The sequence below is a fragment of the Chrysochloris asiatica genome, unplaced genomic scaffold, assembly GCF_000296735.1.
Source record: "Chrysochloris asiatica unplaced genomic scaffold, ChrAsi1.0 scaffold00097, whole genome shotgun sequence".
Lineage (NCBI taxonomy): Eukaryota > Metazoa > Chordata > Mammalia > Afrosoricida > Chrysochloridae > Chrysochloris > Chrysochloris asiatica.
In genome coordinates this window covers 10,772,137-10,783,898 of record NW_006408615.1, presented here as the reverse complement: position 1 = coordinate 10,783,898, position 11,762 = coordinate 10,772,137, and the positions used below count along the sequence as shown (strand labels likewise).

General features: G+C 44.7%; 2 protein-coding genes across 2 annotated transcripts in view; one reads left to right on the top strand and one right to left on the bottom strand.

Annotated features, from left to right (window-relative positions):
• Window positions 1-1,220: 1,220 nt before the first annotated feature.
• Window positions 1,221-9,778, bottom strand: PHF5A (PHD finger protein 5A). The gene is made up of 4 exons (XM_006866871.1): window positions 9,727-9,778; window positions 9,271-9,294; window positions 8,230-8,396; window positions 1,221-1,310 (listed from the first exon to the last, which is right to left on the bottom strand). Exons 1-4 carry the CDS (start codon window positions 9,776-9,778, stop codon window positions 1,221-1,223), a joined length of 333 nt encoding a protein of 110 aa, XP_006866933.1.
• A 493-nt stretch (window positions 9,779-10,271) lies between these two features.
• ACO2 (aconitase 2, mitochondrial) overlaps window positions 10,272-11,762 on the top strand; it is a 68,467-nt gene continuing 66,976 nt past the window's right edge. Inside the window, exon 1 of the mRNA XM_006866870.1 lies at window positions 10,272-10,328. Coding sequence (XP_006866932.1) covers window positions 10,293-10,328 — 36 coding nt within the window. The 5' untranslated portion in view covers window positions 10,272-10,292. The remainder of the gene's footprint in view (window positions 10,329-11,762) is intronic.

Genomic DNA, 11,762 nt, shown 5'->3' with positions numbered 1-11,762 from the left:
TGTTTTAAAAAATACAGGCCTCACTCCTTAGGACAATCAATCACTTAGTCAAGATCAAAAGGGCAGCAAATGCCCAAGGACAAAGTCCAGAAGGCAGGAAGAATTAGGCAAGGAGGAATGGAAACTGGAAACAAGGCTGAACTAGAATGAGCGCTGTTAGACTGTGGGGACTGCAATCAAAGGCATTAAACACACTGCGTATGAATTACTGAGTGGGAAATAGATTTGCTCTGTAAATCTTCACCAATTCACAATAAATTAAAAAAAAAAAACAAACACAAAAAACAACAGGCCTTCTCAAAAACGAAAGCATCCCCTTAAGGTAAATAAATATGTACTTTATGAAAGCAAGTAAGTTGAGTCTTCCTAACTTATCAATTACCTTTAATTTTGTCTCCTTCCCTTCACCATGTTTCTGTCTTACCACTTCAGGTAAAAAGCAGCACATTTTCAGAAATGCCTTCGGTTTACCTAGAATGAATGGCCGGGATGGTTCAGTGGTCATAGGAAGCCCGGGTGCTTCAGGAATTCCACTACCTCTAATTTGAGTGACAGGTTCCTGGGCCATAAAATAAATCCCTGGAGTCAACATTAAATCAGGAAGGTAGCTGACTACCAGAAAATAAACACCAACTTTATTAATACAACAACAGAAAGGGGTCTCCTATTTCTCAGGAAAAAAAGAACAACCCCAAACAACAAACAGCATGAAACCAGTACTACCTGGTGAGCTTTACAGGATGAAATCCCACATTTACTCTTCTGACAGCAACCCACCACACCCTGAAGATGTTCCATCCAAGGCAACCACCACAAGGCCTACTCTAAGAGCATGTTTTGCACCGTGGGAATGAGGTTAGCTTCAGGGCAATTTCCCAAACTCCTGGGAGACTGAAATGCGATCACTCCTGTTTTAGAAGCTCTTGGTGTAGAACACATCCATGTGGAGAAAAGTTGGAGAATGGAGGCTTGCATCTCAAATCCAAGAAAAAAGCAAAAATTTAAGCTATTGATTGTTTTGAGACAGTCTGCCAGAGTGTTCTATGAAGAAGCCTTTTCTGATCCTACCACTTGTTTGGGTGAAGGGTGAAGGGTGTGGAAGGCGCCAGGAGAGTAAAACAAGGCTGGGGATGCTCTGGACTCCCCTTCCTTTCTGCTGGTGGGTGTTTTTTCTGGCAGCTGCAGCAGCTTCATGAGGGGAGGAAGGGACCACTGGCCAATCACCTCTTTTTGAAGCCATACTTTTTGCGTTCATAGAAGAGATCAGTCTTAGAGCTCCCCAAATTGACAATCTTTGGGCAACCATCTCTCTGGAAAACAGAAGAATTGAAGAGGTGGTTAAGTGTCTTTCAGCCTGAACTGAGAGGGATTAAAGAGAAAAATTGGGTCAGAGAGGGTAAAGTCTTCATCCTAGTGTTCAAAACGCCAGTAAATGGGTTTACAATTTGGCCCCCCCCCGCCCCCCCCTCTTTAGCTGGAAGTCTGGCTCCACTAGGACGGTTTCTTCCTATGTTCTATCTGGTCAGGAAAACTTCTGGATTAATGGTTTAGTTGTTCATTTTACCTATCACCCTATTCAGTCAGCCATCAAGAATTTATTAAGCCCCTAGAATATGCCCAGGGTGTGCCTCCTCTATCCAGTGACCTGCAATTACACTTAGAATGTTGGAGTTTAAATCACTTCTGTTGCTAATATGATACACCTTCAACAATAGGATTCTCTTTAAGTGAAAGGTGATTGTTGTCATTCAGTGCTGCTGAATCGGTTCCGACTCAGAGTCACCCTGTATAGGGTTTCTGAGGAGCAACCAGTGGGTTTCAGTCACTGAACTTGTGGTTGAGCCTACAGCGCCATACCAGGAGTCCAGGGAAAGTTAAGACTGAGTAATGACCATCTGCAGATCACACTTCCTGGTCCTCCCGTGTACAAACATTATCCCAAGAAAGACAAAAATATCTGAAAGGCAAACAAACAAAAAAACCTCCAGGAAACAAGTGCCCTATATTTAAAATACCATAGAATACTAAGTTTGCTGTGTTCGTGTTAATCCACTGTATTTGACACATGGGTTTGGGGCGCATGCTCCTGTCTGGAGATGGTGATAGATGGCCCATGCTCTGATCTGTACTGACTAGCTCCCCTGGTCATTATGTGAGCTCCAGTGGCTTCAGTGAAATCCTCAGAAGCTCTGTATCATAGGGATCATCACTCCATCACTTGATTTGGGATGATGGGAGGAAAACTGGGTAAATTCATAAGTGAATAAAACTGAAAACCTTCATAGATGATAATCTTCTATGTACCAGGTAGTATAAAAACTCTCCTCTGTGTAGCTTGGTATAATCAAGCAGCCCAGGTTCTAAGCCTAAGCTTGGCCCCACCAATAACCAGGTGAATTCAAGCAAGACATGCAACCTGTATTTAAGGTCCCTGCAAAAATGAGGAAGAGCTGCTTCTGCTGACCTAACCAGGAGGCCTAATATGAAGTATGACAGTGCTCTAAGCACTTTAGAGGTAGCATGATGTTTTGTGGTATGGTGGTAGTCTAAGTTGTGCTTTGCTGACTTGTGTGACTGTGGGTAAATCCCTTTGGACTCGTAGTGTAAACTAAGGGAAGTAAATCAAGTCAGTGTTTAAACATTGCTTAGAGAGGCCCTGATAGTCCCAACTGGACACTGGGTGGTGGAAAGACCTGTTCTCACACATCATTTAGGTTCAGATGGGAGGTTCTGGAACCTTGTGGTTAGCAGTTCAGTGCTTATCCTACAGCACTACACCAGGACTTCACCAGCCATACAATTAGCCCTTAATAAGTTTAAAGAATTTGACAAAAAGTCAAACACTGGCAGTTGAACAATGGTTCAACACAGACACACACACTCTCTCTCTCTTCTGTGGAAGATACATATATATAAAGCTGGAAACCAACATATAAGATAACTAGATCTTCCCTAGCTTCTTGGACTTTTCTACACTTTCTCTCACTGACCCTCAGGTTAGCTGAACTCCCCTGCTTTTTCTTTTTTATACACCTCCTAAAAGCCTCACCAGCTGCTCCTTGGAAACCCTATACAGGGTTGCTATGGGTCGGAACCGACTCGACGGCACTTCACAACAGCAACAACAACAGCCTCATGGCTGTTCTCAAATCTACCAATGCAGGGAAAAGGACGTGTGCCCCGGAGCTGGCGGGCCTCTGTAGATGATGCCTATGAATGGAGAGGGGAAGGAAGATGGAAGGACTCTTGAGAAACCTTGGAGGATGGTGCATCTGTGAGCTGAGCTAGAGGTGATTTTGGAAACCCTGGCAGTGTGTGATGGCAGCAGGTCTATGCACGAACACTACACATGGCATCCTTTCCAGTCCTACCAGTGGGGTAGCGTTGACACACATTCCCCACTCCCAGCACAGCTGGAACTAAATGCACACGGAAAGCCTGTATTATGGCTACTATGATTTCTAAACGTTCATAAAGGAGACACTAGATCACCAAGTGAGGATTTATAGTCATTTAGGCACAAAAGTCATGGACTACCTTTACTGTGCCAGGGTTTTTTTTTTTTCTTCATGCTAATCACATCCACTGAAACATCAGGTGACATCATTCATAAGTAAATTGAACAGTTTGTATCTAACACGAGTCAAATGTTTGTCTTAGTGCGTAGCTCATCGTTGTTAAGTACCACTGAGTTGGTTCTGACTCATAGCAATGCTGTATAGGGTTTTCAGGGAGTAGCTAGTAAGTTTGAACCACTGACCCTGCAGTTAAGCTGTCCAGTGCTTATCCTACAGTGCCATACCAATGTCCCTTTTTCTGCATAAAAAGCATTGAACACTCCCAGATACAAGAAAACATCTGTAGCATAACAACACAGTAATAACCACAATGTTGTGATGCAGCACCTGTCAATACAAACCACTGTATGTACCTGGAGTTTGTAACATAGTAGACTTTAGGGAATGGAGGACTATGGATGTATATGTGGTGAGACATTACCCCAATGGGCATTATATAGTGCATGACTATATGTTAAACCAATATAAACTATATAATAAAATATAACAGATTAAGAGGAAATTCACATAGAACTGAAATGCAAAAAAGGCAACTAAAAGAAAAAAAAATTAAGATGAGAAAAACACTTTAACTTAAAATGTGTCAAAATGTCTGTGTCTTTTTCTTACAAATGGTAACAAAGAATTATGAATGGATACCAGTGGCAGGACGTTTTAAGTAACAGAAACTAGAAGGTGAAACTTTGTTCACTCTTTCAGCAACTGTTTAATGAGTATCAATAATGTAAAAACTGGACCACATTTGTCAGTCTGGGACCCTAACAATCATAACACATTATCCTATTTGTAGAAACAAACAAACAAAAACAGCTTCGGTAACCAACCTTGTTACTGCTAAGTACAGTTGAGTTGATCTAACTCATAGTGACCCTGTATACGGTTTCTGAGGCTTGTAAATCTTGGTGGGAGCAGAAAGTCTCAGTTTATCCACAGAGCAGCTGGTGGGCTCAAACCTTGTGGTTAGCAGTCCAGTGTTTATCCACAGAACCACTGTACTCCTTTGAAGCACCTCACACTCCACAAAGGTATCCATGAGGTGACAGGGTTTATTCCTTCCATTCTGAAACTTTCTCAAAGCTACAAACAGCTGTAGAGCCAAAACTTGAATGTGGGCTTTCTCCCTCCTCATCTAAAAACCAGAAAATTTTATCAAAGTCCTGAGGCTGTAGAGAATGTTAGATCTGTGAATTAATTTGAAAAGTAAAATTGCTTTTTTCCATCTGTCCTCTGTTCTCGTTGCTGTTTGCTTACACGGGGGAGCAATGGGTGGTAGAAAGCAGAGACAGCCTTAACCACGACAAAGGCAATACACTGAGGAGGTGAGGGATAAGTTGAATTCAACCATGCATCTCAATGAGCAATACGGTGTTATAATGATTTATGATTTAATGCTCACTCCTAGTTAACAAAATTTAGTTTAAATTTTAATTTAATCTTTCTCCTTGTTAGCTGCCATTGACCTAGCCCCTGGCTTGGGGTGACCCCATATACAACAGAACAAAATGCTGCCCAGTACTACAGCACCCTCAAACTGCTGTGATCCACAGGATTGTTACTGGCTGATTTTTTGGAAGATCACCAGGTGTTTCTTCCTAGTCTGTTGGCTGCATTTCAACAGGTTCAACACTATAGCAACAGGCAAGTCTGCAGTGACAAAGGGTGGTGGTTGAACACAAGGTACGCTGGCTGGGAACCAATGGGTCTCTCCCACAGAAGACAAGAATTCTATCACTGCCCTTACCTTTTGCCATAGGGAGACAATAATGAAAAAGGGTCAAGAAACAGAGTTCGACAGAACTAGGTTTTAGTCCTTATCTGTCACTTAGTCATGTGACCTTGGACTAAGTTGCTTAATTTTTCTAAGCCTGTTTTCTCAACTTTATTACATGGAACGTTTGGAAAAGAATCTTCAGCACAGGACCTGGTATGTAGCAAGAGCTCCATACAAGCAAAGGAATCAAGAGTTAAGGGGTATTAATATGATGCTGTCTTAGAAGAAACCATGTAGTAGTACTCTGGTACCAATGGCAGGCTCCATCCTTGATTCTAAGAGAACGTTAATGGGGTTGCTTTGGTTCAGGGCAGGTTACTGTATAGGAAAACGGCTTAGGTCCATAATTTCCCTGAGAATCTGTAAGGCTGAGTGGTAGCTCACATCCCTGGACTGCTTTGTGCTCCATGGAGATGGGGGCTGAGTTATGTGAGCTAGGTGTCCTGGGAACATTCTTGTGTAACGGCAGCAGGGGAAATGATATCTGGGCTAACTCTTAGGGACAACACAGAAGGATAGACCAAAGCCATGAGGTCACGCAGTACCTGCAGACTAGCCAGCTGACAGTCAGCACTTACTGAGCACTCTCTGGAGTCCTGGGGTGGTGCTGTAAGATCAGCACTGGACAGCTGACCGCTAGGGCAGCCATTCAAACCCACCAGCTGGTCCTGGGAAACCCAATAGGAGTTTGCTAAGAGTCAGAACTGACTCAAAGGCACTGAACAACAAGAAGAAGCACTCTCTGGTTGCAAAGCTTGTGTCAGATAAAACCTAGCTACAGCCATAGTCAAGAAAATGTCACAAACAGACACTCTCTAGCTGGAGCACTGTTTAAACTTTTTCTTCCCTGATGCCACCTTACCATGGTTTCACTGCTTATATTTTCTAAGTAATTACCAAACATCTACTACGTGCCAGAAAGTTGCAGGGCGTCACCAAAATGTCCTGTCGTGCTTGGATAAGACTGAGGAAAATGAGAAGAGAGAAGCAGACAGAAAGAAGGTCTTACTACACCTGAGAAAGAGCGCTGGGAGTGGAGAGTGTCCATTGGACTAGGGGTCCCTGCACTGTGAAGCCCCTAGATTCAAGGAAAAGACTGATGCCAAAACACATGGGGATCTCCAAGGACTGCTAGGCCTCCAGATGCTGATAGGAGACCAGGATTTTCCCTAAAGCTGATGCTGACTTTGACCTTCTAGCCTCCTAAACTGTGAGAAAATAATTCCTATTAAAGCCCCTCCCTAGCCCCAAGAACAGTGATCACGTATACCCAAAGTGCTTGCTGGCTGACCAGATCCACATGTTTTTTAAAAAGCAAGACATGTTTGACAACAGTGAAATACAAATCGGGGTTTAGGAGAGGAGAATGTTCAATTCCCTGATGGAAATGATGTTTTAGGTCTTTATCTATGACACCATCTCCCTAAACAATGAAGATTCAATGATCTAAGAGACAGACTGGCCCGGTATATCACACTTACCAGGGGTCAACAAGACCCAAATGCAAAGACTACTGAGGTGACTGGACTGTTTCTCAACACAGGCACACCTTACCAAGATGACAGATGAAAGACAACATGGTGCAATGGTGACACCAAAGGTTTAGTCACACAGCACTAGTCTTGCCTCTATTAGCTGGGTGGGGGACTGTAAAATGGGAATGATAATGATACCATTTAAGAGTTATTGTTTGGAATAAGGCCGATAACATTTATAAAGTACCTATTATTAGCTCATGAGAACATGAGGAATATTATAGTTTGCCTTATCCTATATTAAGTAACCAAACATAAAACCCAAACCTGAATTGAGTCGGTCTGTCCCTCCATAGGGTTTCCAAGGCTGAAAATCTTTAAGGAAGCTGACTGCTGGATCTTTCTCCCAAGGAGTGGCAGGTGGTTTTGAACTGCTAACCTTTTCGTTTAGCAGCTGAGTGCTTACCACCGCACCACCAGGGCTCCTACTAGGTAAACAGACACCCTCCATTAGCCTGTTGTTAAGTGCTGTCAAGTCACTTCTGACTCATAGCAACCCTGCAAAGGGTTTCCAAGGAGCATCTGATGGGTTTGAACTGCTAACCTTGTGGTTAGTAATCCAACGCTTATTATACAGCACCACACCATGACTCCTCTCTATTAGCCCCAGTGGGAGGGACTATATAACATTTCTTTTTCTTGTAGCCTAAGGAAAAAAGCTAATTGATTCCTGGTTTTTTTTTGTTTTTTTTTTTTTTGATTCCTGGGTTTTTTATTCCCCTCCAAGAGGTCTCTTTTGCCAGTACTAATCTCAAGAAAAATGGTCAAATTTGTCTTCGGTGCTCATCTACAAGATCTCTTTCCTGCCATTTGGCTCAGAGAGTTGAATATTAATAACTAGCCACTGCCACCTCACAATACGAGGAACAAAAATATTCTGAGGCGGAACCATAATCAACTCTGCAACATGAAACCAGAGGCATTCTGAAGCTGCTTAAAGCTGAACTCAAATTGTCCCAAATTCAACTCTGTTATTACCACATCCACCTCAAGAGTTCTGAAGGATAGTAAAATCAAGGGAAATGCTGAGTGGCTTTTATACACCACGCACTGGGCTAGAACTTACAAATGCAGGATGTTCTTTCTGAGTAAGAATAATCAGAGACATCAAAGGCAGAGAGAGAGACTCTCTAAATTGCTGGTGGTGGCTAAGAGTTGCTTCTCTTGCATTTCACTTGCCTTTATTGGACTACACCCAGGTTGGCTCACAGAATTTGAAGAGATTATAACTTAGGTGATTAGCTTAGCACAGTAATTGTCCACAGACCATAGTAGCTTGTTGTGGACAGCAAAGTGTTCCTAAATAAAAGGAAGACAGGTCAAGTGGGGAGCTTTATCTACTCACATCCTTCTCCTGGATGGTACACTCCTTACAGTAGTAGGCATCAGAGACTCCAGGGCCCCCACAGATGACGCAGCGCCCCTGGTAAGAGCCGTAATTACACTCATCACATATACGCACCAGGGTGCAAGGACGCACATAGGAGTCACAGATCACACACTTGCCATCACCTGTGAAGAAGAGAGACTGGAGTTATGCTCACCTGCAAGGACCTCCTCTCCCAAGGGCTTTGTCCTCTTGCTATGAGCAGTGTGTTCGTTTCCCTTGGACAGTGAATTTTGCCCTCCTCTACTTTGGTAGTACCCAGTGTTCATCTTAAACTTACAAAAACCTGTAAAGATCTGAAAACTGCACCTGGTAGATGATCCAAAAGAAACCCATTCCAACTCAAAGAGATCCTATAGGACAGACAACTGGCTATGGGGTTTTCCAGGTTGGAGTCCTGGTGTGGCACTGCGGGTTTATATGCTGGGCTGCAAAGTCAGGTTGAACCGCAAATGAGCCGCTTCTGGGAAACCCTCTACAGGGTTGTTAGGGGTCAGAACCGACTCGACAGCACTTAACAACAATCGTTACACAGGCAGACTGCCACATCTTTATCCCGCAGAGCAGCTTTGGCCCAATCTTTGGGTTATAAGCTGAGCTGTTTAACCCGAACTCCTTTGGTAAATGAGATGACAGGTCTGTCTACATAATGCTGGCAACAAGTAAACCTGTATTTGTCCTAAGCTACAGGAGTCCTGGTGTGGTACTGTGGGTTAATGCAACAGACTGCAAATCCATTTGAACAGCAAGGTCCAGCGGTTCAAGCTCATCAGCCGCTCCTCGGAAACCTTCTAGAGGTCGCTAAGGGTCGGAAACGACTAGATGGCACTTTAAAACAACAGAGGAGGTGGAAAGGGCCTCTATTAGCAAACCAGGATTCCAGTGTTTACATATTTCCAGTCTAGGTTACTCAGAGGCCTCTTGGTGGTACCACGGGAAAAGCCCCTTTGCCGACTTCACTGAGCGGACTGAGGGGCTGGGAGTGTGTGCTCTACTCACATTTTTCACACAGTCTTCCGATAGCTGCAAAGAAAGTAAAGAGTACCATTAGAATTAGGGTTTGGACAAAAAGGGGAAGACCATCCTCCTGCTAGGGCCGGGACGAGGGCAGGGATTGCGGAGTTTAAGGGATGGTCATATTGTCCACGTAAACTTCGATCCGACCCAATCCCATAGTCATGATTCCCTCTTGAAGCCTCTCCCAGGTCTGGGTCAAACTGAGACAGCGTTTCCAAGGACTCAGACTCAGAAACCCACTCCTGCCGTCTACCTTAGGTTCCAGCCCGCGCGCCCCGCCCTCTTCCAAAGGCCATAAACCCGCGCGCTCCTAAGGTGCCCGCTACCGTAAGGCGGGAAACATGGCGGCTTTGAGGCTAGGACCGAGAGAAGAGCTGAGAACTTCCAACTCCTAACACCATCGCCATCCAGACACCCGCGGACAGGGCATAGCCTCACCAACACCAGCCTGCTTGCGACAGAAAATCAAATCCGGATGGTGTTTAGCCATAGCTTCCACTCAAACTGGCCGCCGGAAGCTTCGGGAAACTTCCTTCCAACCTTTGAGCCCTGTTGTTCCTGCCTCCTAGCTGTCGTGATTGGTTATTGAGACTTCCATCAAGCGTTTACCTTTAATGCACCAAGCCCCACTCACTCTCGCGAGACCTAAGGACGGACGGTCCCTGGCGAGTTGCGGTCGTTTCTGGGAGCTAGGTCCTGGCAGGTGCGCGAAAGTCTTAAAAAAATATATTCTCAGATTTCTATGGAAGATATAACCGAAATTTGTTTTTCGATAAGCATCTTTGATCCAGCACTTAATTTCTGCAAGTGTCTTTATGCAGCCTTTTATCCTTACGTATCGGTCGGTTCTTAACATGGGAGATCCACCCACTACATTCGCAAGCTATGAAGGTTCCGCCCCAGCGGCGACGCGTTATCCTCAGGCCACGCCCCCTACAGAAAGTCCTTAAATAGCCCTTCTGGCACGTCACTTTCACGCGACCTCATCTTTGTCAGTGCACAAAATGGCGCCTTACAACCTACTAGTGACCCGCCTGCAGGTGAGCGAGCTCAGGGCCCTTAGGGTTCACGGGGGCGGAGTGCCTCTTGCTGTGTCTGCGGCTGTGGGCGAGGCTAGGCGAAGCGAGGCGAGCCCGACCTCGGGCTAACTTTTCATGTACCTGTCCCAACCGTGGGCCCAGTGCCTGTGCCCGATTTGCTGTCGCCCGAGGTCAAGGCGTCCCCGGCTTGGTTAACAAACTTGGCTATTTCCCCGCCCTGGGGAAGCTTGGGCCGGAGCAGCGGCAGCCGGGTGGAGAGTGGAGGTACCTGGTTCTCCTTTCTGAGGACCGTACGCCCCGCTCCCATAGGATTATTTTTCTGTTCCTCAAGGTGAGGACAAGGTGACTGGGGGGCGCGGCGATTGTAGAACTCGTTAGGCTCGATGCCTGAAGGTCTCACTAGAGAGACTTGCTTGCCAGTTTGTCAGGTCTGGATTCTGAAAAAGAAACGAGTACCCTATTGCGTCTTTGAGGACCCTGTGGAACTTACAGTTACGAATGTCGGGGGGATCTTCCGGCCCTACATAGTAAACTGTAATCATAGTAACCTCTTGACGTTTCCACATGATTGCAAGACTTAATTCCTCTTCGTATCATTTGATTCATATATTCATCTGGTGAGATAGGTGCGAGATGATGATTTTCCTTTGATGGTGAAACTGTTAGAAAGTAGATGAAAGCTCATGCTTTCCTGCGTGTCACTTTAGTACTATGGCCTGAACATCTGCCCCACCTCCCACCCACCCCCGCTGCTCCCCTAGTTCTATGACAGCATGCCCCTGCAGAACTTTCTGAGGCAGGGTGAGGTGCTGAAGTTAATTAACATTTGTATTTTGGGGAGTACCAGAATGAGGTAGCTTGAGCTCAAAATTCATTGCTTTTCAAATAACAGTTGGGAGGTTGCAGAGACCCAGCGGTTTGACCTTGAGTCTTGGGTTATGAGCCATCTAGAAAGTTGACTGTGGCTGCCAAATGTTTTTTTCACTTCTAACTTGACAGTCCTTAGGAAGGTGTTTTACTCAAAGGTTCAATGTCAAGGGTATGTTTTACTAACAAAAATACAGCAAGCAAGCATTTGTATGCCTTCTCTGCAACCTTTTGTTTAGCTTTGTGAATATTTTTTAACTGAGTGGCACAACTTTGATTATAAGAATTGAAAAGTTGTTTAGAGCTGGACTCTGAGACAGCATTGTGTTACTAAAATTGTTGTCCGTCACATTGCTTAAGTTTCAGATATGTGGTTTGGAGTGAAATCATTTATTGTAAAATTATTCTAACCTCAAAGTTTTGTGCATTGGCAAGGGATTTACAATGAACGCTCTTAAGGATTTTTGATTCTGTAGGTTTGGTAGCGTAGTGGTTACGAATCGGGCTGCGAACCTTAAGGTCAGCGGTTCGAAACTACCAGCCGCTCCGCGGGAGAAAGATGAGGCG

Coding starts and splice junctions, on each gene's coding strand:
- PHF5A (XM_006866871.1), bottom strand. CDS start 9,778: ATGGCTAAACACCATCCGGATTTGATTTTCTGTCGCAAGCAGGCTGGT. Junction 9,295..9,726: donor TCGCAAGCAGGCTGGTGTTG/GTGAGGCTATGC, acceptor CTTTCTTTGCAG/CTATCGGAAGACTGTGTGAA. Junction 8,397..9,270: donor CGGAAGACTGTGTGAAAAAT/GTGAGTAGAGCA, acceptor TCTTCTTCACAG/GTGATGGCAAGTGTGTGATC.